The sequence below is a fragment of the Megascapheus bottae genome, chromosome 31 (genome assembly GCF_031878675.1).
Source record: "Megascapheus bottae isolate mThoBot1 chromosome 31, mThoBot2.hap1, whole genome shotgun sequence".
NCBI classification, from domain to species: domain Eukaryota; kingdom Metazoa; phylum Chordata; class Mammalia; order Rodentia; family Geomyidae; genus Megascapheus; species Megascapheus bottae.
This window is the reverse complement of record NC_143539.1, coordinates 4,206,310-4,225,818: the sequence shown is the minus strand read 5'-3', so window position 1 is coordinate 4,225,818 and position 19,509 is coordinate 4,206,310. Positions and strand designations below refer to the sequence as shown.

At 60.3% G+C, this 19,509-nt stretch overlaps 2 protein-coding genes across 2 annotated transcripts; both read right to left on the bottom strand.

Annotated features, from left to right (window-relative positions):
• Positions 1-4,381: 4,381 nt before the first annotated feature.
• On the bottom strand, positions 4,382-5,081 carry Gng8 (G protein subunit gamma 8). The gene is made up of 2 exons (XM_090322127.1): positions 4,993-5,081; positions 4,382-4,528 (listed from the first exon to the last, which is right to left on the bottom strand). The coding sequence occupies exons 1-2, from the start codon at positions 5,074-5,076 to the stop codon at positions 4,400-4,402; spliced, it is 213 nt and encodes a 70-aa protein (XP_090178253.1). The 5' UTR covers positions 5,077-5,081; the 3' UTR covers positions 4,382-4,399.
• A 5,727-nt stretch (positions 5,082-10,808) lies between these two features.
• On the bottom strand, positions 10,809-18,652 carry Dact3 (dishevelled binding antagonist of beta catenin 3). Its single transcript, XM_090322749.1, has 4 exons — positions 18,308-18,652; positions 13,876-13,972; positions 13,632-13,784; positions 10,809-12,971 (listed from the first exon to the last, which is right to left on the bottom strand). Exons 1-4 carry the CDS (start codon positions 18,554-18,556, stop codon positions 11,608-11,610), a joined length of 1,863 nt encoding a protein of 620 aa, XP_090178875.1. The 5' UTR covers positions 18,557-18,652; the 3' UTR covers positions 10,809-11,607.
• Positions 18,653-19,509: the final 857 nt, after the last annotated feature.

The window sequence follows — 19,509 nt, the reverse complement described above, 5'->3', positions numbered from 1 at the left end:
TTAGCTCACTCGCCCCAGCTTTTTCATTTCCTCTCTGCCCCGCCCGCCCTCCCTCCCCCTGTCTCCAGAGGCCCCCTTAGGCTTCCTGCCCCCTTCCCAGCCTGCACCCGGTCTTTCTCTCGGCTCAGAGCATCCATCTCCCGCTCCCGTGTCCCCTCCCCACGAGCCCCCTCTAGCCACCTGCCGCCCCTCCCCATACTCGGGTCTCCGCCATTCTAGCGCTGGGGTGGAGATCTGAGTCCTGGTCCCCATCAGCCAGGCTCAGGACCGGAGCCCAAGTTCTCAAGGTTGGTGGGGGCAGGGGGTTCTGAGATCTATTCTGGGCTCCAAGCCCCTGGGTTAGGAGCGGCCCAGGGATTGAGAAATGACCAGGAAATTCCTCTGGTCCTCACACAGCCTTTTCCAGCCTCTGCTGAGAGCTCTGGTCCCTTGACACCGTTCCATCTTTCCAGTCTCAGAAGAAGGAGATAGCCTGCCTGGCCCAGCCTGGTTCTGGGGGGGGGGCCTTACTGGAGCACCCCAAGCCTGGAGCAGAGGTGAGAAGGTGATGCCTGTTTGGGGTCCAGAGGAGCCTTGTAGGCTTTTCTACCCTCGCAGAGGCACTTCTAGGCCTCAAGCCAAGCTCTGATGACCTTGACCTCCAGGAAAAACATTGTAGCCAAGTTGGATGGCCGTCCAGGGTTCCCACAGGGTGTTCCCACCCTCTCCAACACCTCCAGCCCTCCAGCAGGTCCCCGGGGTGGGCACAGCCGGTCAGCATGGCGGTTACTGAACGCCCCAGGCCGCCGCTCAGCCCATGAGGACTGCAGGGGCCCCCGTGGACACCTCTCACTTTTCAGGGAGACGATAAAGACCAGAAGCTATGAAGAGAAGAATCCGATTCTGTGACTTGGGTTCCTGGCCCAGCTTGACTCTTTCTGGGTCGTGTGATTGTCCCCATGAAGGGGACCACAGCCACCCCAGGTGGGCTTCACAGAAGGAAGGTTCTGGGGAATCACTCTGACCCAGCCCAGCTCCCGCCACCATCTGCAGCTTTCCCCTTTCTGTCTCCACCCCATGACCACAAGCCCCTGGCCCTCCCTATCAGCTAGCACCCAGCTGGCACCACAGCTTCCGGTGCCAGGCCAGCCAGCACCCAGCACCAGGAGAATTGCTGGAGACCAGGCCAGGTGCTGGGGTTCCTGGCACTTTCTTCTGCCAGCTTTCAGTCCCGGCAGAGGGTTCTGGAAGTCTGCTCCTGCTCCCCTCGCTGCCTCAGTTTCCCTCCTGGGCCGTCAGCTCTGGACTTTGGTAATAGAGTCTGCTGGGTGGCAGTAGCCATGTGCAGGAGCCCAGCACAGACCCCTGGGTGAGGGGCGCCTCCCAGGCTGGGGAAGGAACTTCCTTGCGGGAGGTGAGTCCAGAGCCAGATCTCCATCCACTGCCAGGGATAGGACTCAGCTTCCCCGAGGTGGGGGGACCCCAGGCCAGGGCAGAAGAGGAAGGACAGCCAGACATAGGGAGGGCTGACTCAGGGACACGGGGAGGGGAGGGAGATGGAGACTCATGCAAGGCGGGCTTGAACTTGAACTTGGCATGTGAGTTTGTGTGGGCTGGTGGGGGCGGGGCAGGGAGCCCAAGTTCCAAGCATCGTGAGTGTGTGTGTGAGTGTGTGTGTGAGTGTGTGTGAGTGTGTGTGTGTGAGTGTGGGGAGGAGACAGAGAGGTCAGCTAATGACTTACAGGCATGGCTGAGTTGCTATGTTGTATAGACTTGGGGATAAGCTTTTTTCTGGAAGATCTAGTGGGCTCTTTTGCGCATGTTTAGCTGGTTCTCTTCTTTGTGGCTCTTTCTACCATAGTTTGGTTGACGGGGGTGAGGAGGGGGTTGGGGAATGTATGTGTCGTGCAGAGAAAGAAAATGTTTTGTTCCATTTGGTGTTGGTTTTGCAATCCTGGCGATGGATGCCTGGCCTCCCACTGCCAGGCGAGCACAGGACCACATGGGCCACACCCTGGAGCCCTTTTGTTTGCATTTTATTCTTGACACGGAGCTCCCAAAGTTTGCCCAGGCTGGCCTCAAACTCTCAGTCCTCCTGCCTCCATCTTGCTGAATGGCTGGGATTACCGGTATGCATCCCTACACCCAGCTGGGAAGGAGTGCTATCATTCACTCAGCAAACCTCACAGTTCACTGTGTGCCAGGGGTTAGGCACCCCTTGGATCCCAGAGGGCATCATCATCAGATGGGGGTGTGTACGTCCACATGGCATGCGTGTCCAGTGGAGCTGGGACACCCAGCGCCTTTTGCTGAGTCCCCCCATCCCCAGCGGGGGCTCCCATCTGGATGTGGATCAGCCGCCCAGCAAAGCCAAGCAGGCCAGCTAAGAAGCTGGCTGCTGCCTCTCAGCCATCGGTCTGGGCTGTGTCAGGACAAGCTGCAGCCCAGCCCTCTCCTGATATCCTCCCCCAAGGGGCCGCCTCCTGGCCGGCCTGTGACCCCAGGCTGGGTCTGGCCCCAGAGTTGACCTCACATCTGGGTGAGGCAGGAAGGAGCTGGGCAGCGGGTGACCAGAGCTGGCACTGCTGCCCTGAGGGAGGGTAATGAGATTAACTGGATCTGTGCTCTTGGCGGCTGTCACCCGCAGACCTGTCCCTCTAGTTTCCAGCTTCCTCCACACAGACATCTTCTTCTGGTCCTCCCTGTGCCAGCCCCATGGGGTCAGAATATTCCAGAATTCAGAGGCTAGAGGTTCTGGGGCTGATCCCAGCTGCCTTGGCCTTGAGGTTCTTAGTGGGTACAAGGTGCTGAGTCTGACATTCTAGAATGATCTGGCTCCCTCCATCCTGGCATCTCTTCTCCTTTCCTCCTTCTAGCCACGGCTCATCCTTGGCTCTCTCCCTGTCCCCCTCTCCCCCGGGGCTCCCACAGACATGACGCAACCAGGCCAGAGCGGCTGAGAGGTGGGAGGCAGGAGGGAGATGTAATTACAGCCACTCCTGCCTCCATCCTACAGGAAGCTCAGCATAGGGGCCCAGGGGACCCTAATTCTGTGTGAATATGGAGCATTTGCTACACTCATGTGAGTTCCCCCTCCTACCCCCAACCCTGGAAGACAGCCAGGCAGCCAGCTCCAGCCACAACCAGGGTCCATCCTCATCACACTGAGAGGGAGGGGGCAACCCAAGAATCAGACACAGACTCCCACGAAAGGGGACTGCACAGTCAGCACCCCCACCCCCAGGCCCACCAGCCAATGAATTCAACCCCACCCCACCCCCATGTGTTTATCTCCATCTCCCTCTCATTCTCTTTCCCCGTCTCTTTCTGGTGATTCTGTCTCATTGATTTGTACTTTTACTTTCTGCTAGCCACAATTCCCAGTCACTGACAGGTTCCCACCATCACCAGGCATGGAGCTATTTCTCAGGGAATGTTTGAAAGAAGGAAGGAAGGACCAGAGAAAAGGCTCCGTTTCTTAAGGACAGGAGTTAAGGCAGTGGTAGGGGCAACCTGGTGTGACAAAAGGGGTGGATCAGGGCTGGGAGCGTGGCCTAGTGATAGAGTGCCTGCCTAGCCTGATGAAGCCCTGGGTTCAATTCCTCAGTACCCCATATGTAAAAAAAAAAATGGAAGTGGTGCTGTGGCTCAACTGGAAAAGTGCTAGACTTGAGAAAGAAGACTCAAGGACAGTGCCCAGGCCCTGAGGTCAAGTCCCAGGACTGGCAAATAAAAAAAAAAAAGCGGGGAGGGTGTGGATCATCATTCCAGGATGAATGCTGGAGCTTTTTAAAGTCTCCAGCCCAAGAGAGAGGGGAGGAGAGGACTGCATGGAGGAACAGGGAGAGCCAGGAGCCCTTCTTAACTTGCAGTGGTGACTTTGAGTGAGGGACTTTTTTTTTTAATTTGCCCATCCTGGGGCTTGAGCTCAGGGCCTGAGCCCTGTCCTTGGACTTTCTCAAGGCTAGAGCTCTACCACTTGAGCCTCAGCACCACTTCCGGCTTTTTTCTATGTATGTGGAGGAATCCAACCTGGGTCTTCATGCATGCTAGGCAAGCACTCTACCACTAGGCCAAACTCCCTGCCGAGTGAGGGACGTTTTGGGCTCAGCTTTCTCATCTGTAACACTGGAATGGTGCCGGAGCTCGTGGGGTCAATGGGCTGGGCTCAGGATGGGATTGTGGGGTGCTCCATAAAGCGTAGGGCCCCACGTGCTCACTTCCTCCCAGGTCCCTAAGCCCTTCACATTTCCCAGCTGCCATGGGCATCCGGATGGATGGAGCAACAGCAGCAACGAAAAAGAGCCAGATGCCCCAAGTTCTGCACGTGCCTCGGCTGCCCCGAAACCACAGCCCTACCACAGGTCACCAAATTTATTGAGCCATATTTTGGTGGGGGAGAGAAAGCTGCCAGGACGACTCAGAGCAGGACGCAGAAGAGGCGCTTGTCGCGGAAGGGATTCTCGGCGGCAGGGACAGGTGTCACCAACGGGTCATCCTTGGCGTGGGTTTCACAGAAAGCCAGGAGTTCGGCCGCCGCCTGCGACACCTGCAGGCGTCAGGGAGAAATGACGGCCCGCCGTCCAGGCTCGCGCCGCAGGCAGGAGGGGTGACCCAAAGCCCCGCCCCGGACCGACATAGCCACGCCCATTCCAGATCCGCCCTGACTTACCATTGGCTATGCCCTTCCAGACCACGCCCCTTCTTGCTGCAGAACAGTCCCTGGAGAGGCCCCGCCCCTCCTAGACTCGCCCTTACTACCGGATGGCCCCGCCCCTTCTAGGCCCCGCCCCAACCGCACTACGAATCACGTTCCCTGGTGAAGCCCCGCCCCGTTGAGGCCCCGCCCTTCCGCGGCCCTGTTGGTCTGCCTCTACCCCGCGTGCGGCCCCGCCCCCTGCCCGCCGGTTCCCGAGGTCGTCCTCGGGCTGCAGCTGCAGCTCCGGCCCGCCCCGGCAGTCGGTGCAAACCCCTGCCCCAGATGCCCAGCTCTTTCCAGGCCTCTCTCCGCACCTTCATGCGGTCGATGTTCACCTCCAGCTTCAGCTGTTCTACTGTCTTGCGGGCTTCGGCGATCTTGGCCATGTTGTTGGACATAGCTGCAGCAGGGCAGGGCTTAAGTGAGGAAAGGAGTGGCGGCTTGGGGCTGGACCCTGAGATAGGGGTGATGTGGGACCCTGTAACAGTGGGCGGGTGGAAGCGTTCAGTTCACTCTCGGAGTCCAGTCCGGGGCACAGAGGAACGCGATGGGGGGGTAGAGGGGTTTACAGATGGGGAGGGAAACCTAGAGGTCAGAGAACACAGGGATCTGAGACGGAAGGAAGGGGGGATGCCCAGATGGAAGGCTGGGAGGCAGGTGGCGGCGCAAGGGGCAGAAGGACCGGGCCTCAGGTGCTGGATCATCATCCAGAGATCCAGGTGTCCTCACCCCCCAGGGATAGAGCACGCGCCAGGAAGGCCCCCCCTCCCCAGGCCAATTAGCAGTGACTCCAGGGAGAAGTGCGAATTAAGATCACGGCGGGAGGGGCACAGAGGGGGCCTCATTAGGACCTAGGCAGCAGCTGCCCCCTCTGCCATCCTCAGGGGGTCCCCCTCCCCAGCCTTGGCCACCTCAAAGGCTCTCCTGCTCATTAGCAGCCACAGGAGAGAGCTGGGGTGAGGATGGGGGTGAACTCAGCCAGACTGGCGGAGGGATGGAAGGATGGAGAGGGGGACAAACAGACAAGCCAAAGGAGGCACAGAGTACTGGGTGGCAGAGGGAGCAGGCGTGGAGGTGGAGGATGTGAAGAGAGAAGGGGAGAATGGGGAGGGGTGGAGCAGTGAGAGAGAGAAAGGAAGAAAGGGACAGGTGGAGAGGTAGAAGGGACAGAAGATGCAGGGGACAGAGGTACGGAGGAGACAGGCACAGAGGTGAGGGACCCAGGCACAGAGGAGAGAAGAGATTTGGACACAGGGAAGTGGAGAGATGAGAGGACAGAGAAGGAAGGAATTGGGGGAGGAAAGAACAAAGGTAGAGAATAGCCACAAGTACATTCATTCACTCAGCTCAGGCAGACAGGCAGACAGACAGACAGACAGACAGACACCACCAGGACCCGGACAGAAGCCGCCTACCTGTTGCAGCTCACAGGCAGGATGGCTGGCTTGGAGGAGGCACAGACAGCGTCAGGGTGCCCCCCCCACTTCCTACTTGCCCCGCCCCCTCCCCTGGGGCGCAGCCCCTCAGGACCCGCCTCCTCCCCCAGGTGACCTCATCTCTAAGCCCTGACTCTCCTCTCCAGGTCCTCTCTCCATGTCTGTCCCTCCCTGCTTTGTCTCTGTTGCTTGTTTTCGGTGTGTGCCTCTCACTCCATGATAGTTCACACTGGCAGATGCTGTGTGTATTGATACACACACACACACACACCCCACTCCTAGGTGTCCAATGCAGCCTCTGTCACACACAGTCCCCACTGTCACTCATGATCTCTTACAGCAAAATACGCCATTACCAAAGGCAGCTTGTGCGACTGTCAAATGTACAAGCAGTGACTCACAGAAGCCAGACACAGGTTGCTCACGCTTGTAATCCCAGCTACTCAGGGGCTGAGACCTAATGGATCATGGTTCAAAGCCAGCCCAGGCAGGAAAAAAAAAAAGCATGAGAATCCATTTCCAAATGAGCCAGCAAAAAAACTAAGTGGGAGGCATGGCTCAAGTGATAGAGGACCAACTGAGCTGAGCAAGTGCATAGCCGTGAGTTCAAACCCCAGCACAAAAATCAAACCAAACCAAAATAACAACCACAAAACCCCACAGCACCCACATCTGTGTGCACGCTCAGTGTCTCAGCCTTGCACACTTTTCTGAGGATCTCCCATATGCAAGAACTTGTACACCATGCCGCACAATATGACACCTAGCAACACAATCACCCATCCGTGATGCCACACACATGATGTACAATCTCCTGGTGACACAAATGAACTTATGCGCTCCTGTCCCCGTTACACGAACTTTTGGTGTCAGTTATACAGGATGACTGCATTTTACACACACACACACACACACACACACGCACACACACACCCTGCCACATGCTGCCCTGACTCTGTCACACACAGTGTCGCCCACTCTCCACATACAGCCTCTAGTGTCTTGGACACACAACCTCCCATAGTATCCTCCACCAATCTCACGGTGTCACAGCCACCCCTCCGGGTTGTATGCATGCACAGTCACCTCCCTGCCATCTCTCACATGGGCAGTCACACTCAATGCCCGGTGCCATGGGTCCAGAGTGTGTCTGTCCACTGCTGCTCTGGGCCCAGACCTCGGCCACGTCTATGACTCTGGCCGCCACACGGGGGCGCCCGCGGCCCGCGAGCCGCCCGCCAGGCCCGACCCGAAGCTACCCTGGGGCGTAAGAAGCAGAGAGGTCAAGGGTCGCCCCAAGGTCCCTGCGCCTCGGGGATCTGTGGGGGACTAAACCGAGACGGATCGGGGAACCGAGACAGACGTGGGAGGGGAACAGAGAGCCAGAAAAGGTGGAGGGAGCCAGAGGAAGAGGGTAAGGTAGAAAATGGGCAGAGAAACGGAGGAAAAGATGCAGAGACAGCTGCAGAGAGAAAAGGACCAGGAGACCCTCACTCAGGAGGAGGCTGGGGGGCTAAGAGGGAGAGGGCTGCGGGGAGAGACGGGGCAGGGAGATGAAGTGGCCCCAGAGAGACACAGGCTCAGGGAGAATGCAAACTCCAATCTAACTTCTCAGGAGGCTGAGATGTAGAGGATCAGAGTTCAAAGCCAACTCGAGCTGGAAAAATCCTCAGCAAAACCCAGCAAAAAGTTGGGCTAGGGGCGTGGCTCAAACGCACCATCTGTGAGAATAAATGAGCAAGCAAAGCCCTGAGTTCAAGCACAAGACAGGCCCACACAAACAACACACAGGAAACCAAAGGCACCAAGAGCGGTGGTGGCTCACACCTAGCTCCTAAAGAGCGGAGACGTGAGGATCGTGGTTCAAAGCCAGCCTAAGGAAGAAAAGTCCACGAGACTCCTGTCTCCAATTCACCAGAAAAAGGAAAAGCCAGAAGTGGAAGAGCGCTAGCCTTGAGCAAAACAAAAAACCTCAGGGACAGCGCCCAGGACCCGAGTTCAAACCCCGGGGACCGCCCTGTCAGGGGGCGGGGCAGGAAGGGGAGGGTCCGGGAGGGGTGGGCGTGGCCGGCGTGGGAGGTGCTTCCGATGGCGCCGGGCGTGGCTTCGGTGGGCGTGGCCTCGGTGGCTAGTTTGCGTCTCCGCCCTGTACATCCCAAGCCGGTTTTTACCAAATGGACTGGGAAGCCAGGCCGGCGGGAGGGGAACCCTGGCCCCGGTAGTTTGGGCCTGGACGCTGTCCCTGAGCTTGGTCACTCAAGGCTGGCGCTCTACCACTTGAGCCACTTCCAGCTTTTTGCTGGTTCATGGGAGACTCTGCTGTCTGGGCCGGCTTCGAACCGCGATCCTCAGATCTCAGTCTGCTGAGAAGCTGGGCTCGATCTCAGGCGTGAGTCACCGGATTCCGGACCCCGGCTCCCATCCCCCTCCCCTCCCCGCGGGCGCAGCCGGGGCAGGGCGGAGAGGGGGAGCCGGCCCACATCTGGAAAGCGTCAGGCTCCGGACGTGCCAGGGCCCTGGGCCCGGCTGCGGAGGGGGAGGGGAGCGCGGCGCGGGGTCCGCCGGCGCCGAGGAGGGGCCTGGGCGTGTGCCGAGCCCGGCGCCTCTCCCAGCTGGTTTCCATCAGCAGATCTGGCCAGGGCAGCCCCGTGGAGGAAGCCCAGCTTGGAACTGGGAAAGCAGGGTGCCGACCCAATCTTCCCTCCCTGCCCCTTTGGGCAAGCCCAGAGGCTTTATTCCAGAAACCTTAAGTGAACAGCCACCGGGAAGCCGAGCCTCGGGTTCCCCGCCCGGTGTCTAGTCGGTGTTTCTCTCTCAGAGCATCAATAATTGTGCGCGGGGCTGGGAGCAGTAGCTCACCGATGTAATACCAGCCACTTGGGAGGTCCAGAGGCACGGTGTGAGGCCAGCCTCGACAAAAAGTGAGGAAGACCCGCCCCGGCTCCCTGTCTCAACCAACCATGGTGGTGCCCTGTGGCCCCAGCTGGGAGAAAGGACTCAGGTAGGGAGGCTGGTCCAGGCCGACTCCTGCCAACAACAGGAGCCGCTCTGTGCACAGCTTCTGTCTGGGGGTGCTTTAGGATCAGACCTGCGGTCCTAGCTATTCCGGAGGCTAAGACTGGAGGATCATGACTGGAAGTCATCCTGAGCAAAGAAGTCTGTGAGACTCTCCATTAACAAAAAGCTGGAAATGGCGGTGTGAGTGTGGCTCAAATGGTAGAGTGCCAGTCTTGAGTGAAAAAGCTCAAGAGCATGACAAACCGTGGACACACACACACACACACATGCACGCACGCACACACACACACACAGTAGCTGCCTTCAGTGGCTTTGAGTTGTATCTGAAGTACTGGACCTGTAGCGTGGCCTGGTGTAGCAAGAGCAGCTAGGGCTAGGGGGCTGCAGGATTAAAATCCAAGAAGAGCGTTTGTATTTGCTCCAATCACTTAGAGCACAAATGAGGTCTGCGGCCTGTAAGGCCTCCTTGCTCTTTCTCTCTCCAGTTGCCCATAACCATGGCAGCCCCAGGCCTCCATTCACCATCCAGGAAGGACATAATTTGCTGGTCTCATCTGATAGAAAAATAGGCAAGGCATGTAAAGACAATTTATGTAGTTTCAGCACTGTGTGCAAAGGCAGAGTGGAATAGTTACTGAGACCCTGTCTCAAGGCAGGACATGGAATTTTTTTTTTTTTTTATAAGAATCTCAACTTTGGGGCCGGGAGTTTGGCCTAGTGGTTAAAGTGCTTGCCTAGCATGCATGAAGACCCGGGTTCAATTCCTCGGTACCACATACATAGAAAAAAGCTGGAAATGGTGCTGAGGCTCAAGTGATAGAGTTCTAGCCTTGAGAAAGTCCAAGGACAGTGCTCAGGCCCTGAGCTCAAGCCCAGGACTGGCAGAAAAAAAAAAAAAAAAAAAGAATCTCAACTTTCCAGGCTGGCTGTGAACCTAGAGCCTCAGATCCCAGCCTCCTGAGTAGCTAGGATGACAGGCATGGCACTTAAACCCCAGGCCTGAGCACTGTCCTTGAGTTGTTCAGCTCAAGGTTAGCGCTCTACCACTTTGAGCCACAGCACCAATAGTGGTTTTCTGGTGGTTCACTGGAGATAAGTCTCACAGGCTTTAGTGCTCTGGTTAGCTCTAACCAGCGATCCTCAGATCTCAGCCTCCTAAGAAGCAAGGATTACAGACGTGAGCCATCGGTACCCGGCTCTGAGTTTAAATTTTTTTTCTACAAACAAATCTAGGCACAAATGACTTTGCTAAAAACAAAAAAGATAAGAGCACCTTATTCATATAGTTCATATATATGTGTGTAAACATAAACATGGAAGAGCCAGGTATGGTAGTGCATGCTTACAATCCCAGCAACCAGTGGATGTGGCAGAGAGAATAACTTTGTTCTCAAAACTGTAGTTCTGGGGCTGGGAGTTTGGCCTAGTGGTAGAGTGCTTGCCTAGCATGCATGAAGACCCAGGTTCGATTCCTCGGTACCACATACATCCAAAAAAGCTGGAAGCGGTGCTGTGGCTCAAGTGATAGAGCTCTGGCCTTGAGAAAGTCCAAGGACAGTGTTCAGGCCCAGGACTGGCAAAAAAAAAAAACAAAAAAAACTGTAGTTCTTATCCCCCACCCCTACCCCAAGAGGGCTGGTAAGTCTTTCCAAAGCAAACAGAAGCTGCTCAATAAGTGTCAGTCTACTTGGATGGAGCAAGGCCCAACCACCTATGGAACATTGTGCATTTATTTACCAAGAGGTTAAAGAAACACAGAATCTTCCCCCCTGTGCACTGGGGAGTCAGCGTCATCTTAATAAATAGTCATTGAAAAAGAAAAATAAACCTGGAACAGGTGAGGGTCATCCAGTTTCCCCGACTCAGGGTGGGGAGAGGCACGAGATATAAACCATCTTCTTTCCTCTCAACCCCTCTCAATCTTTAATTGTCCAGGGAGAGAGGTAACAAGTCCTTTCCCGATTTTTTGCCAACTCCTATTTGATCCTCAAAACCCCAAGTTGGTGCTCCTTCCCCTTGGAAGGGGGGGAGCACGCTGCAGGCAGCACTTGGGACACAGAGTCCGTGACCAAGTGCGGAGGGGATGTCCCAAGGGTCCAAGGACAGGGAGGGGGCACTTTGTGAATAACAAGGGGGCCACATCTGGACATGGAGGGGGAGGCGTGAAGGCCTGATGATAGGGTGGAGGGGAACAGACTAGTCTAAACGAATACGGAGACAATTAAACCGAATTGTCCCTTCTGCATACCAGGGCACCGGTGCGCACAGGAAAGGGACGCACCCAAGGGGTCCTTTCTTACTTCAGAGGTGATGCTGAGGCGGGTAGTCGGGGTCCCCCCCTCTTCCTCCTTGGGTACAGGGAGGGAGGCGCCTTCCAGCCGACCCGGACTTGCCATGGGCACGGGAAGCGCGGAGGGTCTCGGGGCGCGCACACACCACGGTGGTCTTTGGAAAGGGGCCAGCGAGCCCCCGGATTCACACGGTGGTCATGACCTTGAGCGAGCCGGACCGGAAGCGCAGGATCTTCTTCTTGAGCGCGTGGGACGCCTTGATCCGCACGAAGACCTTGGCGGGGCCCCCGGCTGGCGCGCCGCCCCCCGCGGCCGCCGCCAGCTGCTGGGGCCACACGAGCCCCGCGCTGCCGTCCGAGTCGCTGGAGGCCGAGCTGAGCGCGGGGGACTCGGCCTCGCTAGCGCTCGACGCGCTCTCGCCGTACGCGCCGCCGCCCGGAGCCCCCCGGCGGCCCAGCGGCCCCGCGCGCCCCGACGAGCACTCCGAGTCGCTGCCCGCGCAGCCGTACAGGAGGCGGCGCTGCGGCGGGGCTGACGGGGCGGCCGGGCCCGGGGGCGCGCGGGGCCCGGGGGCCGCTCGGGGCCGCGCGCGGCGCGCCTCGGCGGCGTCGATCTCGGCGGTGGAGCGCCAGCGGCGGCAGGCGCCCGAGGCCTGGGCGGCCAGCGGGGGTGCGGGGCCGCGGCGGGGCCGTGGCGGCCGGGGTTCCTCGCGCTCGGCCGTCGGGTACTTGGGCGGCCCGGGGGGCGCGGGCCCGGCCCGGCCCAGCAGGCTGGTCTCGGACTGAGAGCGCGCGGCCTTGCGGGCCCGGGGCGAGCCGCGGCGGCCCGGGGCCTCGGGGGCGCGGCCTCGCCGCCCGGCTGCCGCCGCCGCCGCCGCCACCCGCGGCCGCTCGCGCTCTCGGGGCGGCGACTGCTCCACGCTGCGGCCGCGGGTGAGCGGCGGCGCCTTGCGGCGGGCCGCGCGCCCCGGGATGTACTGTGCCTTCACCAGGCGGCCCTCCGCCGGGCTGTCAGGGGGCTCGGGGGGCGCCGGGGCCGCGGGGGGCTCCGGCGCTACCTCCGCCTCCCACGACGAGGCCCAGGCCCGGCTCAGCGGGGCCGGGCTGGCGGCGCGGCCCCCGACGCGCTCCGCCGACGGCTCCCGCGCGGGCCGCGCGCCCCCGGGGGGCGGGGACGCGTCCGGGGGTCGCTGGCGCACGCTGTTCTGGCGCCGCGGCGCCCCGTCCGCGCCCCCGGGGCTGGTCCGGGGCTGGCCCGCCCCCCGGTGGCGGCGCCTGCGCAGGAGCGCCGAGATGTAGCCGTCTAAGGGCCGCCCGCCGCCGCCGCCCGCCGCCGCCGCCTCCGGGGAGCTGGGGGCCGGGCGGCTGCAGGGCCGCGGGCTGCGCAGCGCCACCGCGTGCAGCGGACTCGGCGTCAGGAACGGCCCCGCGCGCGCCCGCCGCTCCGCCGAGGAGCAGTCCGACCCCGCCGTCGGGTAGGGCGCCGAGAAGGACCGGGGCACGGCCGCCCGCGCGCCCGCCGACTCCGGAGCGCTGGGACTGGCATCGCCTGGGGAGAGGAAGACAAGAGAGGAGGGGAGGAGGGGAGGAGGCCCCGCTGCTTCCTCACCCCACCCCGGCACACCCCAGGCTCTGCCCCTGCCAGAGAGGACCGGACCCCAGGTGCCATGGTGACTGCAGTTCCCGCGCAGACCTACAGGGGGCCCGGCCCTCCTCCTGGCTGGTTCCCTGTCATGGTACATGCAAAGGCCCAGCGCCCTGCATTGTCACTTGTCTTTGTGTTATTCCGAATGGGGACATCCATTCCATGCGGCCAGCCGCTGCGGTCGCCCCCTCGCAGCCGAGGCGGTGTAGTTGTCCCTGTGCCTCGCACCCAGGTCCTGTGCCTAAGGACGCAGGCTCCCCCAGTCCTCTCTTCTACCCCCATTGTAATGGCTGCACAGAAGCCCAGAAGGAAAAGGGACAGCCCACATCACACCAGGAGCAGTCGGAATTGGAATCCAGGTCCGCCTGACACGTTCCTGGTCCAGCCAGGGGCTGGAGGCTGAGGTCTGAGGACCCCGCTTGGAAACCGCCCGGGCAGGAGGTTCTGTGAGACTCTTAGGTCCAGGGAACCATCAGAAACGTCTCAGCTTGCAACTGTGGCCTTGGGTACAGAAGGCCGGGGACAGGGCCCAGGCCCTGGTTCGAGCCCCACCGCCCACCTTACCTAGGGACTTGGGCCTCTCGCTGGCGTAGATGCCCCGGGGTTCCGCGGGCCCCAGGCGTCCGTACGAGCTGGACCCCGAGAAGCCGCTGTCCCCGCAGAAGGTCGAGGGCGGTGACTCTGGGCCCGGGGTGCAGCTGCGGTCTTCATAGAAGCCTGGGTTGTGGGAGAAGCTATGGCTGGATGGGGGCTGGGGAGAGGACAGCCACGAGCAGGCGGGCGGTCCCAAGCCCTCCCCTCTGCTCACCCGAGCTGCGCCCGCTCCCCTGGTCCAGGCTCCCCCGTTCCAGGCTCAGATATCCCAGCTGCTCGCCGAGGTCCCATATGAGCCCGGGCAGGGCCTCCTGAAGACACAGGGAGGGCAAAGGTTCAGAGCACCCCCAGACCTCTGCCCACCCCCACCCCCCTCCACGAGCTCATCACAGAGCCAGTTCCAGTCTCCAGGATAAAATCCGCACTTGAGCCCCAGAATCCCCTCGGGGGCCAATATTCCCATCCATCACCCCCATTAAGAAAGTCCTTTTGCCAGTCTAACTCCTGCCCTTCTTGCAACAGCCCCCACCCCCTATTCCTGCTTAGGCTTGAGGAGGCTATGGCAGCCCCTCTCCCCATCATTGTTCCTCCATCTGTGCTCACAGTTCATCCCACTTGGAGTCTAACTGCAGGTCTTCTTGCTGCATGAGTTGTTCACTGCTAAAGTGTTGCCTAGGAGATGGTAGGTTCCTTGGTCACAGGTCTGTCCGCTCCTAGCCTCAGGTGCTCCTCTCTCCCCTCCCCAGCCGCTGGTCACCAAGGGAGGTGCCTATGACACGTCTTCTTTAAGGGCTTTCTGCTGTGGCTGGACTCTTTCCCCTCAGAAAAATCTCCATCCTAGTGCTTCCTGGAAGTCCTTCTGTGAGTCTAGCCTATGGGTACTGTAACTAACACTGATCTCCAGATTTTATTATTTTCTTTAATCCTACATCCTCCTCCTATCCTGGCTCCATTCCCACCCTGACATCTCCAGTGTAGACAGTCCTGAGGGTGGAGAGGGTTCCAGGACCCCCTGGACTTAACCTCATTTTGGAAGAGAAAGCCAGGGTCAGGGAATCCTACGTAGACCAGCGGTAGCAGCAGCTAGGGGCTGACGGTTGACCCCAGACAAAAGCGAGCTTGTCTGGCTGGCAGGAGGTGGGGGAGGTAGGAGGGAGGGAGGCGGGCTGGAGGAGGGAGGGGCAGAGCGGACAGACATCCAGCCAGGCCTATTTAGGGCAGAAAGCTGCTGCTCCTGCAGACTCCCCCCCCTCCACACACACATCAGCCCTCTCCCCCCTCCAAACTGGAGCCCAGAGCTGTCCCAGCAGAGGCAGCAGTCACAGCGCCATCCCACCCTAAGTATGTCACCATCCCCCCCAGCCAGTTTGTGCAGTCTTGGGGAGAACCCCACTCTGGGGCCATGTCTGTCACCCCAGAGCACCGGCTTGCCCCTTGCTCATGGGTCCTGTCATGTGGATTCTGCGGGCCCCCAGCACCTCCTTCCACCCCTCTTCCATGTTTTATTCACAGAATTAGCCCATCCCTTCCACCAGACTCTTTACAAAATTCTCCTGCACCCCGCGCCCCACCCCACACCTTTCTTCCCACAGAGGATAAGGCCTCCTGACTTTAAATTATATGCATTCTATAGCGACTGTTGCAATGCCCCACGGGGACAGATGTGTTTCGTTCAGGGCTGCATCTCCCTCCCTCCCCCTGGGAGAGCCTAGCACAGTACCTGGTATACAGTAGGTGCTCAGGAAATATCCACTAGAGGAAGGAGACGGTGCATGCCTACTGTGGAATACTATATAGCAGTTAAGATGAAGCAAGATGAAGGTTGCATACCGCTAAGATACAGCTTGCAGCGCATCCTCAGGATGTGTCAGGAGAGGGAGTGAGTCAGAGGGAGTGAGGGGACACGTTCCTGACAAATGTATCAGGGCTGTTGTCATCTTGTCCGTAGTAAAACCAGACTGCTAGCTATACTGACGCTGGACGATATGGCCTGAGAGGGCTACACCCTGTTGGCAGTGTCTTGTGAAAACGATGCCATTAAGTCTGATTGTTCCTGGAAGACTTGTGAGAAAGGCAAACTACTGAGCCAAGGGTGGTGGCACACACCTGTAATCCCAGATACCCCAGAGATAAGAAGGATCTGGGTTCCAGGGCCAGCCAGGGTAAAACAATTCTGGAGAACTCCATTTCATCAATACTAACCAAACACTGAGCTGTGGTATGGAGAAGATGGTATTGTGGTCTCTGTCAGTTGTGAGACACTGTCTCCTGGGCCATAAGATAACATGGCCCAACCCAAAGTCATTTTTTGGGGGGGGGGGGTTTGGCCATGAGGGCTCTGTCCCTCAGCTCTTCAGCTGAAGGCTCTACTACTTTGCGCCACAGTGCCACTTCCGGTTCTCTGGTGGTTAATTGGAGATGAGTCTCACAGACTTTTGTGCTTGGGCTGGCTTAGAACCTCAGTCCTAAGATCTCAGCCTCCTGAGTAGCTAGGATGACAGGCGTGAGCCACTGGTGCCCAGATTCCAGCCAGTGTCTTGTTTTGATGTTTAATGGCGCTAAGAGAACAATTCCCTTAAAATACATGTCTCCTTGCTCTCTCCAGTCAGAACGTGGGTTTAAGGAACAGATTTAAACTGTTGCTTGCATCATTAAAATCAGTGGGAAATGATACATTTTTGGGGGGGGCGTGGAGGAGTAAATTCTGTAGGTCCAGTTTCAGTTCTGCTACAGGGAAGGGGAGAAGTTGGGGGAGTCTGGGGGGGTCTTCCTCCCCCATGGTCAGATACCCCATCAAATACTTCCTCAGTCCATCCATCTCTCCTACTTTGCAAGTCTGACCTCATTCTTCCCAGCTGCAAAAAAGACCAGAGGTCCACGGCCTGAATACTGCTCCCCCTCTCTGTGGCGCCCCATCCCTGGTGTGTGTGTGTGTGTGTGTGTGTGTGTGTGTGTGTAAGGCCTGTATAAGCAGCTCAGGTCTACTAGCCAGGCAGTAGGCAGGCTTCACAGGGGCATCTTTAGGATACCCCCCCCTCCCCAAGACCCCTGCTTCCCCAGCTTTCCAAGTTCTGTATTCCTCTCCTTACATTTCCCTGGCTAGTGTTCAGTGCCCATTTACTTCTGTGAGAAAGTCCCTCTGCAAGTCTAACTTAAGTCCTCCTAGCCTGAAGGGACCTTTTCCTCTTCCTTCCTGGGAGTAAACAGGACACACACAGCCCCCACCCTGGCCTGGCCCCAGGGTTCACGCCGGGTCTCCCCTTCACTAACCCTAGTCTCTACCTGGTAGAGAAACCCTGGTTTCCTTCCGGAAAGTCACCAAGTCTGGGCGTCAGTCTTTCTTGCTTCAGGGGGGAGTAGTGGGTCCCTGGGTGAAGCAGGGGTGTGGCTGAGTGTCCACAGGTGGGGTGCAGGGATCGGAAGCGCCCTTGGAGGACCCAGGGTCCCCCCACCCCGGCTGTCTATTAGGCTTCTCTGCTCCTCCCAGAGTGCGGCTGCTCCCTCCCCGGAGGCTGCGCCTCCTCCCCGGAGCGGGGTCGAGCTCTGCCTGGTGACTAGTGTGTGTGTGGGGGGTGGACGGGGCGCCCCGGCAGCCCGGGGACGGAGGCCTGGGGGAGGGGCATCACCCGGCTGCGGGGTCCCTCTCCCCCTCCGACGGCCGGGCAGCGCGGGGCGCGGCCCCCCCCCCCCCCCCCCGGCTCTCAACTTTGGGAGGGGGTGGGGCTCCCACAGCTGTTTCTGGTTGGAGAAGAATGCGCAGGGTCCCACTCCGGCGGGCGCGCGCCCGCGTCTGGCCGCAGCCCCCCTCCCCACTTCCCCGGGGGCGGGGGCCCGGAGGTCAGCGGCCGCGGGACCCCTCCCCCCGCCGCCACCGGCTCAGGTTTCCCACACGGGAAGCTCTGACCACACACGGGCTCGGGCCGGGGGGCGGGGGGAGGGGAAGCGGGATGGGGGGGAGAGGGAGGGCCAGGGAGTTAGAGATGGAGACGGGGCCCGGGAGGCAGCCACCGGAAAGTGGTGGAGCGGTGGCGGCAGGGGCAGAGAAGGAAACTCCAGGAGGGGCCTGGAGACCCCGTCACGGGGGCCTCTGCCCGCCCTGCGCGCGGTCGCGGGCCCCCCGCCGCTCGGGTGAAGCGGGCAGGGCTGGGGCGATCCCGGGAACCCCCGCCCGCGCCCCTCCCCCGCTGCCCCTCGGATCTCCAAGGACGAGGCCTGGGAGCCGGGCAGGGGCGGCGGAGGGCGAAGCTTGGCTGGCAGGCTGTGTGACCTTGGGTGAGTCGCTTCCTCTCTCGGAGCCTCAGTTTCCCTCTCTGTGAAATGGGGACTAGCACCTCCCCCCCCCCACCTCGCAGGCTCTGCAGGAAGCCGACGCGTGCATAGTACCGGGACCCAGGCTTGACACATTCTTGGCGCCCAGAGGGATCGTCGGCGGGGAAGAAGGGGGTGGGGGACAGAGCCCGTCCATCACCCCAGCCGAAGCCCCAGACCCGGCCTGGGGCGGCGAGGCCAGGCCCACACACCACCCGTCCGGACTGCGGGCTCTCCGGGCCCGTTCCCCTCCCTCCGCCCTCCCCCACCGCAGCATGCAGCCCAGACCCCCAGGCGGACGGACGGACGCGCGGACGGACGGGCAGGCGGCCCCTCACCAGCTGCTCCTCCAGCGCCGCCGCCGCCCGGCGCGCCGCCGCCGCGTCCTCGTCCTCGTCGGCGTCCTCGGCGTCCTCGGCCCCGGCGCCCCCCATCCCGGGCTGGGCCAGCCGCAGCGCTTGCCGCACGCGGTACTCCTGCCGCTCCCGGAGCCAGTGCAACTCGCACAGCCCGGCCAGGCTCCCCTCCAGCCAGCCCCGCAGCCGGCCCCGCTCGGGGCTCACCGGGAACGAGAAGGCCCGGATCATGGCTGCGGCCCCCCGCCCCAGCCCGGCCGGGCCCCACGGCCGCCCCTCTCTCTCTCGCTCTCTCTCTCCCGGGCCCACCTCCCCGCCCGCTTGGCCGGGCTGTCACCGTCTCATCTGCATAGGCGCCCGCCCATTGGGCCGCCCACCCGCGCCTTATCTGCATGGCCACGCCCCCCAGCGCCACAGCAACGGCCGCCTATTGGCTGGTGACCTCTCTGACGAAGAGGTTCAGCGGGGCGCTTGGGCCGCCCGAGGCGACGCATGCTCCGAGCGGACCTACTCACTCTGCTTCAAGGCAGCCTCGCCACGCCCCCTCGTAGCGGGCCTTTGGGGATTTGGTCACGCCCCCCTCCCGACGCGTCACAATGAAGTAAGCCCGCCCTCGCCCCCATCCCATAGGTGCGCGCTTCCCCGGTTCTGCAGATGGCTCCGCCCTCTTGCGGGCGAGCTCCGGCTGCCATTGGACGGATCGCGGAGAGGGGTAGGATGGTCTATAAATAGAGAAGGGATCCACGTGACGGTTTGGCAGCTGTTTCCAACCGCCCCTCCTCAATTGTCAGCTTCGGAGGCTGCGCGCGGGGAGGCTAGATTTAGAGGAGCAGCCCCGGTTTCGCCTCCTCTTAGAAGCAGCTTTCCCAGACGCTCAGCTGTAAAACCAGACTCACATCCACAGATAAAATGTCGCTCCTAAGCAGGGCGTGGGTCTTGCTTAGAATAACCCTTGCGTTTGCTTGAATGTCTGCTGAGGCTGCATTGACATTGTTTGTGTATTGCACTGGGCCTGAAAATGACGTAGCCAGCCTTGATACTAAGATCGGTTGTGTCCCCAGATTCTGGAGTGATTAAGACCCCGCGTGCGAGAGGCCCTGTGTGGACCAGAACAGAAGGCAAGTGTCTTTCATTTCCCAGGTGCTCAGAGGCTACGTTCCCGGACAGTCCGCGACTCCACGGGC